At 47.0% G+C, this 22290-nt stretch overlaps 2 protein-coding genes across 2 annotated transcripts in view; one reads left to right on the plus strand and one right to left on the minus strand.

The window, feature by feature from the left end:
- The window catches only part of LOC139392496 (zinc finger DHHC-type palmitoyltransferase 17), a 44965-nt gene extending 32876 nt beyond the window's left edge, over positions 1–12089 (plus strand). Inside the window, exons 11-17 of the mRNA XM_071140493.1 lie at positions 143–267; positions 3608–3670; positions 3776–3869; positions 4698–4781; positions 8036–8193; positions 8453–8547; positions 9156–12089. Coding sequence (XP_070996594.1) covers positions 143–267; positions 3608–3670; positions 3776–3869; positions 4698–4781; positions 8036–8193; positions 8453–8547; positions 9156–9294 — 758 coding nt within the window. The 3' untranslated portion in view covers positions 9295–12089. The remainder of the gene's footprint in view (positions 1–142; positions 268–3607; positions 3671–3775; positions 3870–4697; positions 4782–8035; positions 8194–8452; positions 8548–9155) is intronic.
- Positions 12090–12296: 207 nt separating this feature from the next.
- On the minus strand, positions 12297–21853 carry LOC139392497 (cysteine and glycine-rich protein 2). Its single transcript, XM_071140494.1, has 6 exons — positions 21721–21853; positions 18798–18916; positions 16581–16749; positions 14132–14261; positions 13467–13560; positions 12297–12420 (listed from the first exon to the last, which is right to left on the minus strand). The coding sequence occupies exons 2-6, from the start codon at positions 18907–18909 to the stop codon at positions 12347–12349; spliced, it is 579 nt and encodes a 192-aa protein (XP_070996595.1). The 5' UTR covers positions 18910–18916; positions 21721–21853; the 3' UTR covers positions 12297–12346.
- Between the last annotated feature and the right edge of the window lie 437 nt (positions 21854–22290).

The raw sequence follows: 22290 nt of genomic DNA on the forward strand, positions 1-22290 counted from the left end.
AAAAGCATTTTCTGTCTGACCTTGTCCAGACTCCTGACAGGATGTGAAACCAAAATATCATTGTGTTATTTGAGTGAACTATCCCTTTAAGAGCTGTAGTCACCTTTCAGCCAATCAGCCGTCCTCCTTAACTCCTCTGTACATCTCCCGTTTGCCACCGTCCACCTGCCTTTCCTCCTGAACAGTGTCTGTCTGTTCTACAACTTCGGCAAGTCCTGGAAATCAGACCCCGGGATCATCAAAGCCTCAGAGGAGCAGAAGAAAAAGGTAAACGCTGGTACTACCCATGACGCTGGTACTACCCATGACGCTGGCACTACCCATGACGCTGGCACTACCCATGACGCTGGTACTACCCATGACGCTGGCGCTACCCATGACGCTGGCACTACCCATGACGCTGACGCTACCCATGACGCTGGCGCTACCCATGACGCTGACGCTACCCATGACGCTGACGCTACCCATGACGCGGGCGCTACCCATGACGCTGGCACTACCCATGACGCTGGCGCTACCCATGACGCTGGCACTACCCATGACGCTGACGCTACCCATGACGCTGGCGCTACCCATGACGCTGACGCTACCCATGACGCTGACGCTACCCATGACGCTGGCACTACCCATGACGCTGGCACTACCCATGACGCTGGCGCTACCCATGACGCTGGCGCTACCCATGACGCTGGCGCTACCCATGACGCTGGCGCTACCCATGACGCTGGCGCTACCCATGACGCTGGCGCTACCCATGACGCGGGCGCTACCCATGACGCTGGCGCTACCCATGACGCCCATGACGCGTGTACCGCCCATGACGCTGGCACTACCCATGACGCTGGCACTACCCATGACGCGTGTACCGCCCATGACGCGTGTAGAGTTGGGTGAGGTTGCCCATAGACACTGATCTTGGGTCAGTTTAACCTTTTTCCAACTGATGGTTAGGGTTGGGGAAGCTGATCCTAGATCTGTATCTAAGGGAAACCACCCCCGGAGTATGAAAAGTGCCTGAGTTGAGAATTTGATTAGAGAGCTGGGCACATTGCACCATTGTTTTTTTACGAATCAAAGTAGTACACTATATGGGGAATAGGATGTAATTTGTGACACACAATGTTCAACCCAGTGGCCCAGTGCTAGAGGCATCCACTCTCACCCCACAGCTCTCGGAGTTCTCTCATTAGCACACACTGATGGAGTATAGTAGGGTATCCAGCTCTTTACTGACCCCAGCTCAATCCCCATTGTGTGGGATTGATGAGAGGGCTAAAAATAGCCCCCATCGTTAGTGCTCTGTAGTGTTAACCAGAACCTGGTCCACTGGTCTGGGCATTGCCCCCATCGTTAGTGCTCTGTAGTGTTAACCAGAACCTGGTCCACTGGTCTGGGCATTGCCCCCATCGTTAGTGCTCTGTAGTGTTAACCAGAACCCGGTCCACAGGTCTGGGCATTGCCCCCATCGTTAGTGCTCTGTAGTGTTAACCAGAACCTGGTCCACTGGTCTGGGCATTGCCCCCATCGTTAGTGCTCTGTAGTGTTAACCAGAGCCTGGTCCACTGGTCTGGGCATTGCCCCCATCGTTAGTGCTCTGTAGTGTTAACCAGAACCTGGTCCACTGGTCTGGGCATTGCCCCCATCGTTAGTGCTCTGTAGTGTTAACCAGGACCTGGTCCACTGGTCTGGGCATTGCCCCCATCGTTAGTGCTCTGTAGTGTTAACCAGAACCCGGTCCACTGGTCTGGGCATTGCCCCCATCGTTAGTGCTCTGTAGTGTTAACCAGAACCCGGTCCACTGGTCTGGGCATTGCCCCCATCGTTAGTGCTCTGTAGTGTTAACCAGAACCCGGTCCACTGGTCTGGGCATTGCCCCCATCGTTAGTGCTCTGTAGTGTTAACCAGAACCCGGTCCACAGGTCTGGGCATTGCCCCCATCGTTAGTGCTCTGTAGTGTTAACCAGAACCCGGTCCACTGGTCTGGGCATTGCCCCCATCGTTAGTGCTCTGTAGTGTTAACCAGAGCCTGGTCCACTGGTCTGGGCATTGCCCCCATCGTTAGTGCTCTGTAGTGTTAACCAGAACCTGGTCCACTGGTCTGGGCATTGCCCCCATCGTTAGTGCTCTGTAGTGTTAACCAGAGCCTGGTCCACTGGTCTGGGCATTGCCCCCATCGTTAGTGCTCTGTAGTGTTAACCAGAACCTGGTCCACTGGTCTGGGCATTGCCCCCATCGTTAGTGCTCTGTAGTGTTAACCAGAGCCTGGTCCACTGGTCTGGGCATTGCCCCCATCGTTAGTGCTCTGTAGTGTTAACCAGAACCTGGTCCACTGGTCTGGGCATTGCCCCCATCGTTAGTGCTCTGTAGTGTTAACCAGAACCTGGTCCACTGGTCTGGGCATTGCCCCCATCGTTAGTGCTCTGTAGTGTTAACCAGAACCTGGTCCACTGGTCTGGGCATTGCCCCCATCGTTAGTGCTCTGTAGTGTTAACCAGAGCCTGGTCCACAGGTCTGGGCATTGCCCCCATCGTTAGTGCTCTGTAGTGTTAACCAGAACCTGGTCCACAGGTCTGGGCATTGCCCCCATCGTTAGTGCTCTGTAGTGTTAACCAGAACCTGGTCCACTGGTCTGGGCATTGCCCCCATCGTTAGTGCTCTGTAGTGTTAACCAAAACCCGGTCCACTGGTCTGGGCATTGCCCCCATCGTTAGTGCTCTGTAGTGTTAACCAGAACCCGGTCCACTGGTCTGGGCATTGCCCCCATCGTTAGTGCTCTGTAGTGTTAACCAGAACCTGGTCCACTGGTCTGGGCATTGCCCCCATCGTTAGTGCTCTGTAGTGTTAACCAGAACCTGGTCCACTGGTCTGGGCATTGCCCCCATCGTTAGTGCTCTGTAGTGTTAACCAGAACCCGGTCCACAGGTCTGGGCATTGCCCCCATCGTTAGTGCTCTGTAGTGTTAACCAGAACCCGGTCCACTGGTCTGGGCATTGCCCCCATCGTTAGTGCTCTGTAGTGTTAACCAGAACCCGGTCCACTGGTCTGGGCATTGCCCCCATCGTTAGTGCTCTGTAGTGTTAACCAGAACCTGGTCCACTGGTCTGGGCATTGCCCCCATCGTTAGTGCTCTGTAGTGTTAACCAGAACCCGGTCCACAGGTCTGGGCATTGCCCCCATCGTTAGTGCTCTGTAGTGTTAACCAGAACCCGGTCCACTGGTCTGGGCATTGCCCCCATCGTTAGTGCTCTGTAGTGTTAACCAGAGCCTGGTCCACTGGTCTGGGCATTGCCCCCATCGTTAGTGCTCTGTAGTGTTAACCAGAGCCTGGTCCTCTGGTTAACACCTCTCTCTCTCTCTCACCTCTCTCTCTCACCTCTCTCTCACCTCTCTCTCTCTCTCATCTCTCTCTCTCACCTCTCTCTCTCTCTCACCTCTCTCTCTCTCTCTCACCTCTCTCTCTCTCATCTCTCTCTCACCTCTCTCTCTCACCTCTCTCTCTCTCACCTCTCTCTCACCTCTCTCTCTCTCACCTCTCTCTCACCTCTCTCTCATCTCTCTCTCTCACCTCTCTCTCTCTCTCACCTCTCTCTCTCTCTCTCATCTCCAGACTATTGTTGAACTGGCGGAGACGGGAAGCCTGGATCTCAGCATATTCTGCAGTACTTGTTTGGTAAAGAAATGACTTCATTTTATTATGTACTGAAGGGTTTTGCATGGTTTGGGTTTAACGTTGTCATTCTGTCAAACCCCAATACATTTGTATTTGTCCACACAGATAAGGAAGCCCATCCGGTCCAAACACTGTGCCGTGTGCAACCGCTGTATCGCCAAGTTCGACCACCACTGCCCTTGGGTGGGCAACTGTGTCGGTATGTGTAACACCAGCAGCAGTATTTAGCTTAGCAACAACCCATAGCCCAGCAACCGGAGTTAGTTCAGCTGATAGTCATTTATGTCCACAGAATTCCAGCCTAAGAAGCAGCACATGGTTCTTTAAGAAAAATAAACAAGCTGACACCCATATGAATTCATTAGCTGTTCTGGCAGAATATAGAAAGGTGTGTGTGTGTGTGTGTGTGTGTGTGCACGCTGCCCAGCTCTATTAGCCGTGAAGCAGCAGCTGCCTGTTTTTCCCTTGACTGTTTGGACTTCCAGACAGATGGCCTCATGAACAGCTGACACGTGTCCAGACATGTCTGCCTGTGAACTTTGAGATGGAAGGAAGGGGGTCCTAAAGTGTCCATGCTGTCCCGTAAGAGCCTGACAGGATGGAGCTTGCCTTTCAGACAGGCAGCGACGTAGACGCACTACCAGTTAGTCCCTAGAGGTCCTCAGTGTGGTGGCCAGGTGCCCCCCCCCCCCCCCCCCCCCTCACATCCTTTAGTCCAAACAGTGACTGGCAGCAGACCCACACACCTGGTCATGTATCTGAGTATGACCCAACGAGCCGACTGACAGATCTGACAACTACTTGGCCTCCTTCAATCCTACTGTACTCTCTTTCTCCTTCTCTCTCTCTACGTCTCTCATTTGTCTTGACCTGGAGAGGAGCCAGGAGGACCGTGAGGGAGGGAGGGATGAGGACCGTGAGGGAAGGAGGGATGAGGACCATGACGGAGGGAGGGATGAGGACAGTGAGGGACCAGACAGATGAGGCTTAACTCCCCCTCTCACTTTTCTCATTGTGCGGTCAACAGGAAGTGGGAATCATCGCTACTTCATGGGTTACCTGTTCTTCCTGCTCTGCATGATCAGCTGGATGATCTACGGCTGTATCTGCTGTGAGTGGAACACCCCAACCCACCACACCTCATTCTAGTTACACCACCCTACCACACCTCATTCTAGTTACACCACCCTACCACACCTCATTCTAGTTACACCACCACACCACACCTAATTCTAGTTACACCACCCTACCACACCTCATTCTAGTTACACCACCCTACCACACCTCATTCTAGTTACACCACCACACCACACCTCATTCTAGTTACACCACCACACCACACCTCATTCTAGTTACACCACCCTACCACACCTCATTCTAGTTACACCACCACACCACACCTCATTCTAGTTACACCACCACACCACACCTCATTCTAGTTACACCACCACACCACACCTCATTCTAGTTACACCACCACACCACACCTCATTCTAGTTACACCACCCTACCACACCTCATTCTAGTTACACCACCCTACCACACCTCATTCTAGTTACACCACCCTACCACACCTCATTCTAGTTACACCACCCTACCACACCTCATTCTAGTTATACCACCACACCACACCTCATTCTAGTTATACCACCACACCACACCTCATTCTAGTTACACCACCCTACCACACCTCATTCTAGTTACACCACCCTACCACACCTCATTCTAGTTACACCACCCTACCACACCTCATTCTAGTTACACCACCCTACCACACCTCATTCTAGTTACACCACCCTACCACACCTCATTCTAGTTACACCACCCTACCACACCTCATTCTAGTTACACCACCCTACCACACCTCATTCTAGTTACACCACCCTACCACACCTCATTCTAGTTACACCACCACACCACACCTCATTCTAGTTACACCACCACACCACACCTCATTCTAGTTACACCACCCTACCACACCTCATTCTAGTTACACCACCACACCACACCTCATTCTAGTTACACCACCCTACCACACCTCATTCTAGTTACACCACCCTACCACACCTCATTCTAGTTACACCACCCTACCACACCTCATTCTAGTTACACCACCACACCACACCTCATTCTAGTTACACCACCACACCACACCTCATTCTAGTTACACCACCCTACCACACCTAATTCTAGTTACACCATCCTACCACACCTCATTCTAGTTACACCACCCTACCACACCTCATTCTAGTTACACCACCCTACCACACCTAATTCTAGTTACACCACCCTACCACACCTCATTCTAGTTACACCACCCTACCACACCTCATTCTAGTTACACCACCCTACCACACCTCATTCTAGTTACACCACCCTACCACACCTCATTCTAGTTACACCACCCTACCACACCTCATTCTAGTTACACCACCCTACCACACCTCATTCTAGTTACACCACCACACCACACCTCATTCTAGTTACACCACCACACCACACCTCATTCTAGTTACACCACCCTACCACACCTCATTCTAGTTACACCACCACACCACACCTCATTCTAGTTACACCACCCTACCACACCTCATTCTAGTTACACCACCCTACCACACCTCATTCTAGTTACACCACCCTACCACACCTCATTCTAGTTACACCACCACACCACACCTCATTCTAGTTACACCACCACACCACACCTCATTCTAGTTACACCACCCTACCACACCTAATTCTAGTTACACCATCCTACCACACCTCATTCTAGTTACACCACCCTACCACACCTCATTCTAGTTACACCACCACACCACACCTCATTCTAGTTACACCACCCCACCACACCTCATTCTAGTTACACCACCACACCACACCTCATTCTAGTTACACCACCACACCACACCTCATTCTAGTTACACCACCACACCACACCTCATTCTAGTTACACCACCCTACCACACCTCATTCTAGTTACACCACCCTACCACACCTCATTCTAGTTACACCACCCTACCACACCTCATTCTAGTTACACCACCCTACCACACCTCATTCTAGTTACACCACCCCACCACACCTCATTCTAGTTACACCACCACACCACACCTCATTCTAGTTACACCACCACACCACACCTCATTCTAGTTACACCACCACACCACACCTCATTCTAGTTACACCACCCTACCACACCTCATTCTAGTTACACCACCCTACCACACCTCATTCTAGTTACACCACCACACCACACCTCATTCTAGTTACACCACCACACCACACCTCATTCTAGTTACACCACCACACCACACCTCATTCTAGTTACACCACCACACCACACCTCATTCTAGTTACACCACCACACCACACCTCATTCTAGTTACACCACCACACCACACCTCATTCTAGTTACACCACCACACCTCATTCTAGTTACACCACCACACCTCATTCTAGTTACACCACCACACCACACCTCATTCTAGTTACACCACCACACCACACCTCATTCTAGTTACACCACCACACCACACCTCATTCTAGTTACACCACCACACCACACCTCATTCTAGTTACACCACCACACCACACCTCATTCTAGTTACACCACCACACCACACCTCATTCTAGTTACACCACCACACCACACCTCATTCTAGTTACACCACCACACCACACCTCATTCTAGTTACACCACCCCACCACACCTCTCATTCTAGTTACACACCATGATGTCTTTATAATTCTACAGCTGTTAACAACCTAGCTGTATACAGGATGTTTGGCTGCACCACTGCCCAGTCATGTGAAATCCATACATTTGGCCTTAATTTATTTCATTTGACTGATTCCCTTCTATGAACTGTAACTCAGTAAAGTCTTTGAAATTGTTAGATAACAAAATAACATCTCTATTGGTTATGGTACACCACATTTTGGTTGCTACTTTCATTTGTCCATTAATCCTTTTATTAGTGCTGTTATTTCATTTCTATAAACTCTATAAACCCTTCCAGTCATAGGTTGCCAAAGTAATCACTCATACATTTGTCAATCAGACTGCGAGATCAGGTTTAATCGTCAGTCGTTCTCTATCACCCTAGGGTTCTTCCCTAACCTCTCTGCCCCTCTACCCAGACTGGAGGATCAGGTTTAATCATCAGTCCTTCACCCTAGGGTTCTTCCCTAACCTCTTTGCCCCTCTACCCAGACTGGAGGATCAGGTTTAATCGTCAGTCCTTCTCTATCACCCTAGGGTTCTTCCCTAACCTCTATGCCCCTCTACCCAGACTGGAGGATCAGGTTTAATCGTCAGTCCTTCACCCTAGGGTTCTTCCCTAACCTCTCTGCCCCTCTACCCAGACTGGAGGATCCACTGCGCCACCAACTACACCAAGGATGGTTTCTGGCTGTACCTGACGCAGATCGCCTCCTGCTCTCCCTGGATGTTCTGGATGTTCCTCAACAGTGTGTTCCACTTCATGTGGGTGGCTGTGCTGATCATGTGCCAGCTCTACCAGGTTAGAGAGACCATTGGTTGTATGTTTAACCTGTATTTAGCCAGGTGAGATACGTAAAAGTAAGCCTGGTCCCAGCTAGAACGACCCATAGGACAGGAGCATATATCCTGTTTAGAATCATAATTGTCCGTGGGATGCATTTACATCCTCGACCCTCATCTTGACCCTTTGTTGTGATGCCATAGATAGGTCCATTTTATTTATTTTGTACAACTATTTGTGACATTGTGTTCTACGCGTGTGCCCGCCCCTCTTCCAGATTGCTGGTCTGGGAATCACCACAAACGAGAGGATGAACGCCAGGAGATACAAGCACTTTAAAGTAACGGCCACTTCCATCGAGAGCCCCTTCAAGTGAGTACTAGCCCTCCCTTCAGGAGCCTCTGCCAATCTGTGTCCTCCTACCCAGAAATACTGACCTGATCCTGGGTCAGTACAGGACAATGTTGCCTTTTAATGTTTTTTATTCCCTTAATATTGACTGTTCCGGTTATGGTAACAATGGGTACATTCTGGTGCTTACTTAGAGGGATGGTTCATCCAATCTACGGGCCCGTTTCCCAGGCACAGATGAAGCCTAGTGCAGGACTAAAAAGCATTCTCAGTGGAGATCTGTTGAAAGTGCTTTATAGTCCAGCACTAGGCCTAATCTGTGTCTGGGGAAATGGGCCCTACATGTTTGGGTGAAATTAATGTTACCTTGAGTTGTCTATGTAGGCCAGTACTGACATAATCCATGATAATCCATTGTTTACTTTTGCTACAGGCAGTAGCTAGCATGATTTAGCATCGTCCCCCGAATTCCCATTTGTTAATATTCCCCTGATATTAGCAAAGCTGCTACCTACCAAAACTTCACCTGATACACATGGTGTACTACTTGTATCAATGGATACCTAACACATGAAGAAGTAGTTATTAGGTTATGATGTCAACATTTTAATTTCTCTTCCTCTCCGTAGTCATGGGTGTGTACGGAACCTCATAGACTTCTTTGAGATCCGCTGCTGTGGCCTGATCCGGCCCAAGGCGATAGACTGGACCACACAGTACACAATCGAGTATGACCAGACGTCCGGGTCGGGCTACCAGCTGGTGTAGACGAGAAGAGAGGAGAGGTGGAGCGACGGTGTCTAGAAGAGGAGGAGGGGGTTCCCCAGGGTTCAGTATCGGAGCCAGGCTGTTCTCTGGAGCACTCCCCTCAGACCTCCTTCCTCACCCATTCAGACTGAGAAAACCAGCCAGGAACTAGCATGCTGTTACGGGACACCACCATAAGACCAACACCTACTACTAGTCTATATGAAACCACCTCCATTACTGTACCCACCACCACCTCTGAGCCCCTCCTGGGGGGGGGCCTTCTCCTCTGCTGGTCCCCCCTCGTCTCTCCTGCCCATGGACGGTGCACCGCTGCCAGGCGCGGCAGGGAGAGGAGGAGAAAAGAGAATATAAAAACAACTAAAATAAGGAATCTTTATTTGTTTGCTGTACTAGAGTCATTATGCTGCGGTGAAGGCAGTACGGTTGACGGCAGTATCATTTTTTTTTATCATCCATCTTGCCCTGCAGATTTTTTTTTTTTTTGTCTTTCAGTTTTTTATTGTTGCTCAAAACTCTTATTGTTCCTTTTAGAACTGTGGTGGCTAGGGAGACTGGGGAAGGAAGGCCTTTTAAGGAAGAAATTGGTTCTTAAGCAGGATTTGATAAGGGATGGTTACTATGGCATGGTCATGTACCATCGGTCAAGTCACCCTGAGGATTGCTTAGAATTGCCAAAGTTGTTAAACTTGTCAGTATGTCATAAAATGGCATTTGCAATTGTTGGGGGGGGTCTGTTCCCAGTGGTCTCTTTCACAAGGTATTGAAGGTGCAGATAGGAGCGACATCCTACTTATAATGTGATGCAAGCATATTTATTTTAACTCTATGTATAGATCAAATGATGTTATAGTATCATCTTATTTTACATTTGTTTTTTTTATCAAGAAAACATCAGCTACAAATTGTATATGGATGTCTGACATGGTGCCCTGAGACCTTCACTAGAAAAGTCGACACACACACACTTCAAGAGTAGTGTTAGTGAGAGATCAACTAGAGTCAGGGGAAGATGAGGCCATTCCATCCCAGACTGAATGGATGGTTCTGGGAGTTTACAAGAAAGGTTCATTCCATGTGTGTATTTTTTTTGTGTGTGTGTGGGGGGGATGGGGGTCCTTTTGTTTGTCTGCCTATGACAATGCACTGATCACCTTTCTGTTTCCGGTCTCGCCGTTACTGAAGAAATACAGGCGTACTCCCGACAAACACTTCAATGTTTACCGATTGACGGAGCTCGGGCCCAATGAGAAAAAGGTATATAAACCCCGAGACCTGCCCCTTCTGGGTTCTCATCTGTTATTGCTCATTACATTTCCCGCTAGTCTCTACGCAGCGGCAGCGCAAGGACGGACTGAAATGTCAAATATGTCCATCTGTACATAAACAATCTAGTTTTCTTCGTGAGTGATTTTATTTTGTCAGTTGAAGCTGCTTTTTAAACGTTGATTTCATCCAACCAAATGGAAAAGAGAACTCCCCGATTATAATCCAATTGTATGACTGTAGCTTTTAGTGATGTCCGACACTGCTGTCTAAAGGCATTTTAACCCTGCAAACTACACTGCATGTGTGATGCTTGGACATTGGGCTGTCGCCATACTGTTGACCCCCCCCCATCCAAGCTGCCCAGTGATAGCCATGTGTCTGTATATAGTGAATGTTCAGTATTTACAAGTACTTTCTTCGGTATGTTTGCTTTTGTTTTTTAAATCCAGTGTGTATCTTCAGTGCAAGTCCTCCTTCTCGGTCTGCAGGCTCCAGATATCAAGTCTGGTCCAGCCTGCCGAAGTGTAATATTAATGTTCCATGCTGGTGGTTGGATTATACTGGAAGTAAAGGTTTTTTCTATGTCATATTGCTGGGTTTGTTACACCACTGGATGTACAAGATGCAAGGGAAATAATGACAGTATTTTTTTCTAAACTGAAATCATGCGTGTCATCGTACGCTGTAATCCAGGATAAGAGGTATGAAGCATGGGTTTAGACATCACATCGTTGTTTGTATCCCCTTATGACGTAAGAGCACGGGACGCACCATTGAGGCGATCTCCATTTTTGAAGTACATTTTCTACTTTAATCAGTTGGCAAACTGCCACCTGGAGTGGGTTGTTTGAACGCCAAGGTTGGCGATTTACCACCACCTGCAGGTATTGGGTGTTTGCCCAAGAGTATAATTCATTGGTGGTGACCTGGATGGAATTATGCGACCCTTCGTTAACTACTTCAAAATGGTGAAAGTCCTCAATGGTGCTGCCTGTGCTAAAACAGGCTTTTGGGAACTAGAGTCCTGTGTGGTATTAAAAGGTATACCATCTTGTGTGGTCATGTCTACATCAGTCAGGGACACAGTGGATCATTTTGCAGGCTCACCTACATCTAAAAGGAGCTCAGCGGTCATCATAAACAACCTACAGGTATAGAGCTCATCCAGGTTCTGTTTCGGTTCCAGAGAAATATTCACACTAGCCTGAGTGCCACTGTTTGTACACATGCCAATTCCTTGTCACCCATTGTCAAGTCAAACATGTTTGACTTGACAATGAGGAATGGAGTTGTCAAGAGCACAAACAGATCTGGGATCAGGCTTTTCACACCGGCTCTTCCAACAAATGTCATTTTTCCCCCAGCTGCCACCATGTGAAAAGCACATGATCATCTACAGTGCCTCTCCGCCTTCTTCAGGACATCACCGTAACCCTGCTTCAGATGTTAATATATTGGGCATGGTTCAATTTTAATGGCTTTAATAATAAAATACATTCAAATGTGAAAATACACATTTGTGTTGCTCTCCTGTGTTTTCTTCGAAGGCTAAATGTGTTCTGATTATAGCTATCAAAACATGTCGGTTTTGAAGTTCAGCTCTTCCCCCATGTATCTGCAAGGAATGTTTCACACTTAAGTTGTTTTTGGTATAGCTTTTTATTTATTGTATATTTGTAAATGGTAAATCCTCCCTATTATGGCCCTCCCCCAGCCTTTAAAAAAACAACGTGGCACAGCGGTTTTCACAGTCAGAAATGCCTTGTCTTGAGGGTGGTCATCATTAGGCATGCACCAGAGCGCCAGCTCCCTGGCCATAACCAAATCCTTTGGGTCCAAAGTTCTTTGCGTAACATGCTGGGGACAAGGAAAACAATGAGTATGGAAATGCTGATGCATCCTAAAACATGTCACTTTACGTCAGTCAAAGGGTGATTGCAATGGAGGAAGCTGTTAAATACAACACTGGTGAAGAAAAGTAACCTTACAATGCACTGTTTCCCTGTGAGCTTGCTGATCCAATGAGGAGTTAATACACCGCAGAACATAAACAGCACAAAACGAGCCTGATCTCAATGCTGCGTGGGCGCTACATTAAAAGCCAACTGATCAATCTGCCAGTTGACTCTGGGTCCCTGAACATACTCAGGTTGTACAACGCGTTTGTTCTTCACTCATGATTACACAGCAGCTCAATGGTTTTGTACAAACAAACTGTTGTAGGACAGTTCTTACATGATATTACAACTGAGTCAGATTCGCTGGACAAGTTAAGTGTTTGCAGGGCCTAAAATTCCCCCTTGAGCTTCAATAAAGAACCCCTAAGGTGCGTATGGGACTGTGTGCGTGCGCACGTACGTGGACAGCGCTTAGTCTATTGTTTAGCCAAAACATTCCAATGCCATTTGGTGTGCATGATCTGGAAAGAGGAGTCATTGTGGAAGATGGATTTGGAATGTTTAGGGCATCATGACTTGAATTCTAGCGGTTAGATTTCCAGGTGACATGGACAGAGTAACAAAGGCTTAAAGTCCGGAGCCTTCCATCCTAACCCCAGGCACACAAACACAGCTAGAATACATGGCTTCCAATGCCCTCTGCTAATAGTATAATGCTCCTGTTTTTGTTTTGCAGTGTTTTTATGTAACAGCTAGTTCATCTAGTTCTTGTGCCTCAGGTATAATCATGTAATCTGCCTATGGTGGGTGGGTTCCTTCGCTCTGGTGACAGCTCCGGGGTGAAGTGTCCTCTAGGTACAGATCTACGATCAGCTTTCCCTCCCCCAATCCTAAAACTGAACCAAGATCAGCTTCTAGGGGCAACTTCACCCTACAACGGTTCCCTCACACTGGTGACCATGCAGGCCCAAGCCTGAAAGGGAATCTAGAAACCCGATGTCTCACCTTTGCAGTAGATCTCTCCATCTTTCTCTGTCTGGGTGGTAGACTCCAGGCTCTTCCCACACTTGGCACAGCGGAAGCAGTTCTTATGCCATGGCTGTCAAGATGAGATAAGATACTACTTTATTCATTACTGGGGAATAAGACCATCATATCATTGACTAGATTGTATCAACTAGTGCGCATTGAGGACAGATTCTAATGCTTTTCATTCCCCAGCAGTATACTACACAGGTACAAATCATACAGGCATTGTTCTAACATCAACACCAGATCTGATTATCAAAGGATTCTTGCTGTGTTGCCATAATCCTTCACATACTGTACATTTCCTCTCATTGTGAGCCGCAGAATGCAGCGTAACACCAGTTTAAAGTCAAGCTAAAATCACATCAGCCTGCCATGACGTGATGGCCTACATCTGCCTGAATCCCCCCAGCCAGTCAGTCAGCACTGCAGACTTCTACACCAGCTGCCTGGAAACCAGCCCTCCAAATCCAGAGTTTATGAAAAAGCTTAAGCCAGAAAAATGTGATTTCTATCTTATGAATTTCCTGCAGTGAATCCATCCAATTGGCCCCTTGCAATAGTAAACCCACCTGTTTTCAATCAATGGTGGTCACTACAGTTAGCTCAAAACCTTAATACTCTACGCCCCCCCCCCTCACCTTGCCTGCCCCCACGATCTTCTCCGCAGCGTACACTGACTCCCCACACCGGCCACACTTATCCGAGTCCCCGAACTTCTGGGCGAATTTGGAGGGGTTGGGGTTGGTGGTGGGTCTGTGACACTGGGTCCTGAAGGTATACACAAACAAACAGCATTAGAGAAGTTAAGGGAACAGATCCCCTCTGGTTCTCTGGGGAGTGCATCAGGCCCCTCTCGTCCCCAGGACCAAGGAGTCAGGCTTGGGTAGGCGCTGGGTAAACTCTGGGACCTTGGAGCGCTCCCTAACGAAGGGGAACCGCCTGCCCCACAGGCCCTGAATAGGAGGCTTTGTGCCGGGGACAGTGTGGAGAGAGAAGAGGGTCAGCAGGGCTGCCCAGGAGCCTGTGGTTAGGTTACATAATGGGGCCCTTTCATCATAACAACCACCTGATGCCAGACTGGGTAAACAGCCCTGTGTGTACAGTAGATGAGGTTACTGGCCATTACCACAGCTCTGACTGACTGACTGGGAGGTTACTGGCCATTACCACAGCTCTGACTGACTGACTGGGAGGTTACTGGCCATTACCACGGCTCTGACTGACTGGGAGGTTACTGGCCATTACCACGGCTCTGACTGACTGACTGGGAGGTTACTGGCCATTACCACGGCTCTGACTGACTGACTGGGAGGTTACTGGCCATTACCACAGCTCTGACTGACTGGGAGGTTACTGGCCATTACCACGGCTCTGACTGACTGACTGGGAGGTTACTGGCCATTACCACGGCTCTGACTGACTGACTGGGAGGTTACTGGCCATTACCACGGCTCTGACTGGGAGGTTACTGGCCATTACCACGGCTCTGACTGACTGACTGACTGGGAGGTTACTGGCCATTACCACAGCTCTGACTGACTGACTGGGAGGTTACTGGCCATTACCACAGCTCTGACTGACTGATTGGGAGGTTACTGGCCATTACCACAGCTCTGACTGACTGGGAGGTTACTGGCCATTACCACGGCTCTGACTGACTGGGAGGTTACTGGCCATTACCACGGCTCTGACTGACTGACTGGGAGGTTACTGGCCATTACCACGGCTCTGACTGACTGACTGGGAGGTTACTGGCCATTACCACGGCTCTGACTGGGAGGTTACTGGCCATTACCACGGCTCTGACTGACTGACTGGGAGGTTACTGGCCATTACCACAGCTCTGACTGACTGACTGGGAGGTTACTGGCCATTACCACAGCTCTGACTGACTGACTGGGAGGTTACTGGCCATTACCACGGCTCTGACTGACTGACTGGGAGGTTACTGGCCATTACCACGGCTCTGACTGACTGACTGGGAGGTTACTGGCCATTACCACGGCTCTGACTGACTGACTGGGAGGTTACTGGCCATTACCACAGCTCTGACTGACTGACTGGGAGGTTACTGGCCATTACCACAGCTCTGACTGACTGACTGGGAGGTTACTGGCCATTACCACGGCTCTGACTGACTGACTGGGAGGTTACTGGCCATTACCACGGCTCTGACTGACTGACTGGGAGGTTACTGGCCATTACCACGGCTCTGACTGACTGGCTGGGAGGTTACTGGCCATTACCACGGCTCTGACTAGGAGCCTATCAGGTTATTCCAAAATACAACTATGTAGAAAGAGTGTCATGCTGCAATAGGAGTCTGGGCCCATATTCAAAAAGCATTTCAGAATAGGAGTACTGATCTAGGATCATGTCCTCTCTGTCCATGTCATCTTGTTCATTATGATCTAAAAGGGAAATCTGATCCTAGCTCAGTACTCCTATGTTGATGTGTTCTAAATACAAACCCTGATTACAGTACTTAGTGTCTATATACGTTTATAGTTTATTTTGACAGATGTGTATGCACTCTAGTCTAATGTATCCTAGGCTGAACTCTGGAAGTTTACACAGTATTTCTCAGATGATCAGGGAACCATTTGGATAACTGTTGAGCAACTATATGTCAGTGTAAATGCACATCAGCACCAATGCATTAATAATAAATGAACAATCGCATCAGGTCTAATCCAACGGCTGGGTTTAGTCATTTAGCAGATGCAATTAGGGTTAAGTGCCTTGCTCAAGGGCACATTTACCTAGTCGGCTCAGGTATTCGAACCAGCAACCTTTCGGTTCCTGGCCCAGTGTTCTTAACCGCTAGGCTTTTGCTGCCCACATAATCTGTGATAGAATACAATTTCATTTGATTTCATTGTAACCTGATTTACCATACAACCACACAGTAACCAATGAACAGAAGAGAGGAATATGGTGTAGGGTGAAGTTGCCCCTAGATGCTGATCTTGGGTCAGTTTTGCATTTCCCCCACTAATGGTTAGGATTGGGGGAGGGGAAGCTGATCCTAGATCTGTACCAAGGGGAAACTCCACCCCCAGAGCTTTGTATATACTACACACGTACTCCTCTGGTTTGATCCCCAGTCTCTCTCCACGGTCCATGCTGAGTGTCCCAGCTCCCTGGCCGTAGCCGTAGCCCTTGGGGCCGTACTTCTTTCCATAGCAGGACTTGCAGTAGATCTCAGTGTCGTGGATGGCCACATTGTTGCTGTCTAAACCCTTTCTGCAGACCACTGGATAGGAAGAAAAAATAAAGCTGTCTGAATGACACATTGCATTGTAACTGGAGGGATACTGAATTGTCACAAGTTTCCCTAAAAAGGTCTTAATTCCTCAACGGTGGATTTAGTTTCTAAATGGGATATTATCCCTCATTCCAGGAAGGTGGGGGGGGAAGAGAGAGTGCCACAGTGTGACATCACAGCAGCAAGATCAGTGACCTGTTGCCACAAGAAAATGCAACCAGTGAAGAACACCATTGTAAATACAACCCATATGTTTATTTTGCCTTTTGTACTTTGTAAATAGTTCTAGTTACAACACTACATATGACATTCATATGGAACTTTGAGTAATGTTTACTTTGATTATTTCACTTTGGTTTAGTAATGCAAACATTTCTCATCCCAATAAAGCCCATTGAATTGAAATAAGACGGAGTGAGACAGAGAGCATTCTTTCAGATTATGTGCATCAGGTGCAATCTGAAACAACACAGTGATTTTGTCCCCACTACCATCCCCCTCAGGCCCGGGTCAGGTTATAAAAGCATACAGGTGAGATAGTATGGGGGCTTCCGGTTTGAGTATGTAGGAGTAAAGTGGTTCCCACACACATTTACCTGAAACTACAATTCACCTTTAACTCCACATTAAACTATTTTCATTTACAATGTTTAAGACAGTTTATTATCTCTCACAACGTAATCTTCCTGTACAAGCAAGATCAATGTATAACTATGTCTGTATAACTACCATTTGATAAATGGCATCTAAATAGCATGGCTTCATTTACTATGATAAGGTGTTCAACAAAGCAAAACTGGAGGTAGGTGCATTATTAATGCATATATAGTACACTACCCTATGAGTCCTGGTCAGAAGTAATGCACTATGTAGGGAATAGGGTGCCATTTGGGACCCACATATTGGTTCCCACTGCTCATTAACTCATCTATAGGTCTGTCTGTCTCTAAACAAAGCCAGTTTTGTAAGGAACCCACAAAAATAGTTAATTTGTGGGACAGATTGTTTTTGTGCTTGCTTTGATGGCAGAGTGCTAATCCACAGCATGTGCTCGGTGTGTACACTCCAGTCAAGGTCCCCAAAACAACGTCTTCACTGAGGAGGTACAGACACACAATCTCATACGGCTAGTAGGACCATGTCCACTTACTATTTACTGAGCTATGAGATGAGATACACATCAATGCATTGTGCATGATACACTGCATAGATTGGTGAACTTCAGTTTGACCCCTATCATATGACTTCCTCAAAGTATAGTTCCTTTCTCATGGTTCCCATTCATATTAAAGTGAACAGAAAAGACCATTCAAGATGGAGGTTGACTATCTGTGTGTTCACATGCCCTGTTCAGACACACCCTTAAGTCCCCTCAAACTCTGATCTGGACCTCGATCCAGTTCCATTACTTTTGTTCATTATTCCCTCTAATCAAGGACTGATTTAGACCTGGGAAAGCTGGGCTGTGTTCACACAGGCATTCCAATTAGATTTTTTTTTTACTAATCAGATCAGCTCGGAAAAATAACTGATGTGAAAAGATCTGATTTGATTGGTCAAAAGACAAATTAGTGGAAAAAACATCAGAATTGAGCTGCCTGTGTAAACGCTGCCCAGGTGGGCGCAATTCATTGTCAGGTAGAACAGAAAAGCAGCAGTAGTCTGGACCTCGTAGGGTCAGATTTTAATACCCCTGCTCTAGTCTAACCCCAACACACTTGTAGATCTGATCTGAAATGATTGATTGGGATAGGTTTAAGCAATAAGGTGAACCTTCCACCTGGCTTATCAGGAAGAAAGGTAGAATGACAACCATATTTCTGTGGCTCCTTACACCAGTTCAATCCTTTCAGAGCTCCACAATTGTCTGGGGCTTGTTTCTTGACATGGACAAAGTGGACTAACAGGGCCACCACGTTCAGTAGCCAAACATTGTTGAATATTTCAGATAGAACGTTCCAAAATGTTTCGTCCTACTGAACGCACGCCACTTAGGCTGATCCAACCCTGAGGAGAGAAAATGAGGTTGCACTCACTGCACAGGAAGCAGCATTTGTGGAAGCTCTTCCCATCACACTGCACCTCCTCAGCATGGTACACTGTCCCCTGGCATGCACCACACTTGTTACCTCCTCCCCAGTTTGGCATGTTTGTGCTATTGGAGAGAAATGTGCAGAGGGGATGAGAGACATGATGTGAGACTTAAAATAAGTACTCTGGGTGAAGTTTCCCCTAGGTACAGATCTAGGATCAGTTTCCCCTCCCACAATCCTAACCTGAACCATTAGTGGGGGAAATTGACCCAAGATCACAGTCTAGGGGCAACTTCAGCCTACTCTGAAAGGAGAAACACAGAGGAAGTTACGGGTTAGTCCTTCCTGTCCTGTTTGACACAAAACATCAGTGAAACACCTTCCTGGACCCAATGAGATACAGGCACAAGACAACAACCCCTTCTGTGCTCAGGAAGTCCAAACAGAACAACAGGTGACTGAGTCGAAGTGAGGACAAAACAATAAGGCAGCTGAACACATTATGGAGGTTTCATAGGTTCTACAACACCTCAGAACAATGTTTTTCTAGGAGTTAGAAAAGATTCATTCAAATGGCTTGTACAAAACAAGTGTGACCTATAAACACTGATGTGGTGGCCACATAGAATCTACATGACAAACTGATGCAGACAGTCTGGTATTTGATTAGAGACACAAAAACATAATTTAAGATGTTACACTTCCATCTGCATTCCATGACAAACAGAGGGTCCACAAACAACCAGAACGTCCACTCTATTACTATGTAGTGCACTACTTTTGATATGGGTCCTGGTCAAAAGAAGTGCACTACATAGTGAATAGGATGCCTTTTGGGACATAACCATGATGTCACCATCAAGAAAATAAAGAGTGCTCTTACTTTTTCATGAAGGAAACCACAGAGCAGTGCCCACAGGGACGGCTACTTTGTGGAGTTCCCACCCTCCCAACGTTATTACAGACTGCATGACATGCCCAAACAGGAGAGAGAATCAAAAGTTCTCTCAGGGCGTATAATGTCTGATCTTTCAAAAGAGTTTCAATGCCCTGCATCCAATATTTAAAATCAGTCTTGTGGTATGTGCATGAATAGGTTATTGGGAGTTTCACCACTTGGTTGTGCCTCAATGTTTTTAATACATCTACAGATTAGTTACTTCTTTATGAGACATGGGAGAGCAGATTTGGGGTGAGGTTTAACCAACTGAAAAAAGGAGCAATGAAGCCTATTCAATCAAAAACCAAAGAGTTATTGAATAGGTATAACTTTGACATGTATGTGGAATCACATACAACCATATATATACAGGATATATATGACGACAGTACGGTGGTATGCCTGATCACCGACGACGATGAGACGGCTTACAGCAGGGTTCCCCAACTGGCGACCTGCGGGACGATTTTATTCGCCCCCCAAGAAAATGAATACCCTAAATAAATACATGATTATTTATTTATTTGAATCAATTGTTGGACATATGACTAAAAACAACAGTAAATCAACTCCAAGTGATTTTAATTTAGAACATCTGTTCCAAAGTAATTCCACACATAGATATATGTAATCGTAAACAAATGTAAGCAAGGTTTGAAATTATGTTTTAGTCAAATGTTATCCGTTTGAGCTTCTTGAGGTCAATTTGCTGTCTACAAATTATTTGATAATATGTTCCGCATCCCTGACTATCTGCAAAACATTTTTTTTTAATTAACCGCGACTGAATTTAGTTGATGATCCCTGGCCTACAGGGAGAAGGTCTGTGACCTGGCAGTGTGGTCCCAGGACAACAACCTCTCCCTCAATGTCAGCAAGACAAAGGAGCTGATCGTGGACTACAGGAAATGAAGGACCGAGCACGCCCCCATCCACAGGGCTGTAGTGGAGCGGGTCGTGAGCTTGAAGTTCCTTGGTGTCCACAGCACAGCACAAAGCTCAAAGTTATACAGATGCACCATTAAGAGCATCTTGATTGGCTGCATCACCGCTCCGTAGGTCAACGGCTTAGCAGCCGACGGCTAGGCGCTTACAGAGGGTAGTTCGTACCACCCAGGACCTGCCACCCAGGACCTCTACACCAGGCGGTGTCAGTGGAAGGCCATAAAGATTGTCCACCCACCCGTCATAGAATGTTCTCTTTTCTAGCGCACAGCAAGCTGTACCAATGCACCAATTCTGGAACCAACTCGACACTGAACAGCTTCTACCCCCAAGCCATAAAACTGCTAACTAGTTAACTAATACCTACCCGGACTAGCTGCATTGACCCTTTTTGCACCAACGGTTTTTACTAATCGCATACGCTGCTGTTACTGTTTATCTATCCTATTGCCGATAGTCACTTTATCCCTCCCTACCTGTGTACATATCAATTACCTCATACCCCTGCACATCGACTCGGTACTGCGTGTAACGTTATATCGCCAAGTTATCGTTACTCCTTGTGGATTTATTCCTTATTTAGTTATTTTTCTCTTTTCTCTCTCTGCATTGTTGGGAAGGCCCGTAAGTAAGTATTTCACTGTTCGTCTATACATGTTGTTTACGAATCATGTGGCAAATACCATTTGATTTGATTTAACCATTTGTATCTCTGTTGATAAATCTCATCAGATGTTGCCTAACCCAAGAACCTAGACAGACAGTGCAGGAAACTGCTACAGTATAGATAACTCACCAGGCTAAACAGGTGTGCCAATTTATTTGGAAAAGTTTAATCAACGGTCCAACTGAGATATGAACCAAACCACTTGCCTGAGCCAAGACTATAGTAAAAGTCTATGCAACACACTAGTTATTTCACCTGAGCGACTTGTCGTCGACCCAATCTATCTGGAGAATCCAACTGTTTCACGTAAATAAACTCTCCTCGTGCCACCAATATGGATTCAGCTCTGCTGCATAGAAACAAAATGTACCGACCTGTATTTGTTGTGGGAGAATCCTTCAATTTGATCCCAGCGTTTCGACGTCGTGTCCTTTGCGGACTCACCAAACTACTCTGTTCACGGTTGTTTTAGAGAGGGGAGTGGTTTAGCCAGGCAGTGGAGGAGAGTTGTACTGTTTTACTCATTCATTGCTTTTAACCCAACATGTCAGAAATATAGCATGAAAGAATACCTGTGATTAGACCTGTCTGAGTTAAGCCAGATATCTGTTTGAATTAGAATGCATGCAGGAAACCATAAGGGTTAGAGGTGGTGTGTTGCATAGTGTCCCAGTAATAGCCTGCAGAAATTACAGCTCTGAAGTATACCACAGGTATGAAAAAAACATGTATTTTTACTGCAATAATTACGTTGCTAACCAGTTTATAATAGCAATAAGGCACCTCGAGGGTTTATGGTTTATCCAGGCAGTCAGCGTTGTCCTTATGAACAGCCCTTAGCCATGGTATATTGGCCATATATTACACCCTGTCGGGTCTTATTGCTATTATAAACTGGTTAGCAACGTAATTATTGCAGTAAAAATTAATGTTTTGTCATACCT

The sequence above is a fragment of the Oncorhynchus clarkii genome, chromosome 33 (genome assembly GCF_045791955.1).
Source record: "Oncorhynchus clarkii lewisi isolate Uvic-CL-2024 chromosome 33, UVic_Ocla_1.0, whole genome shotgun sequence".
Lineage (NCBI taxonomy): Eukaryota > Metazoa > Chordata > Actinopteri > Salmoniformes > Salmonidae > Oncorhynchus > Oncorhynchus clarkii.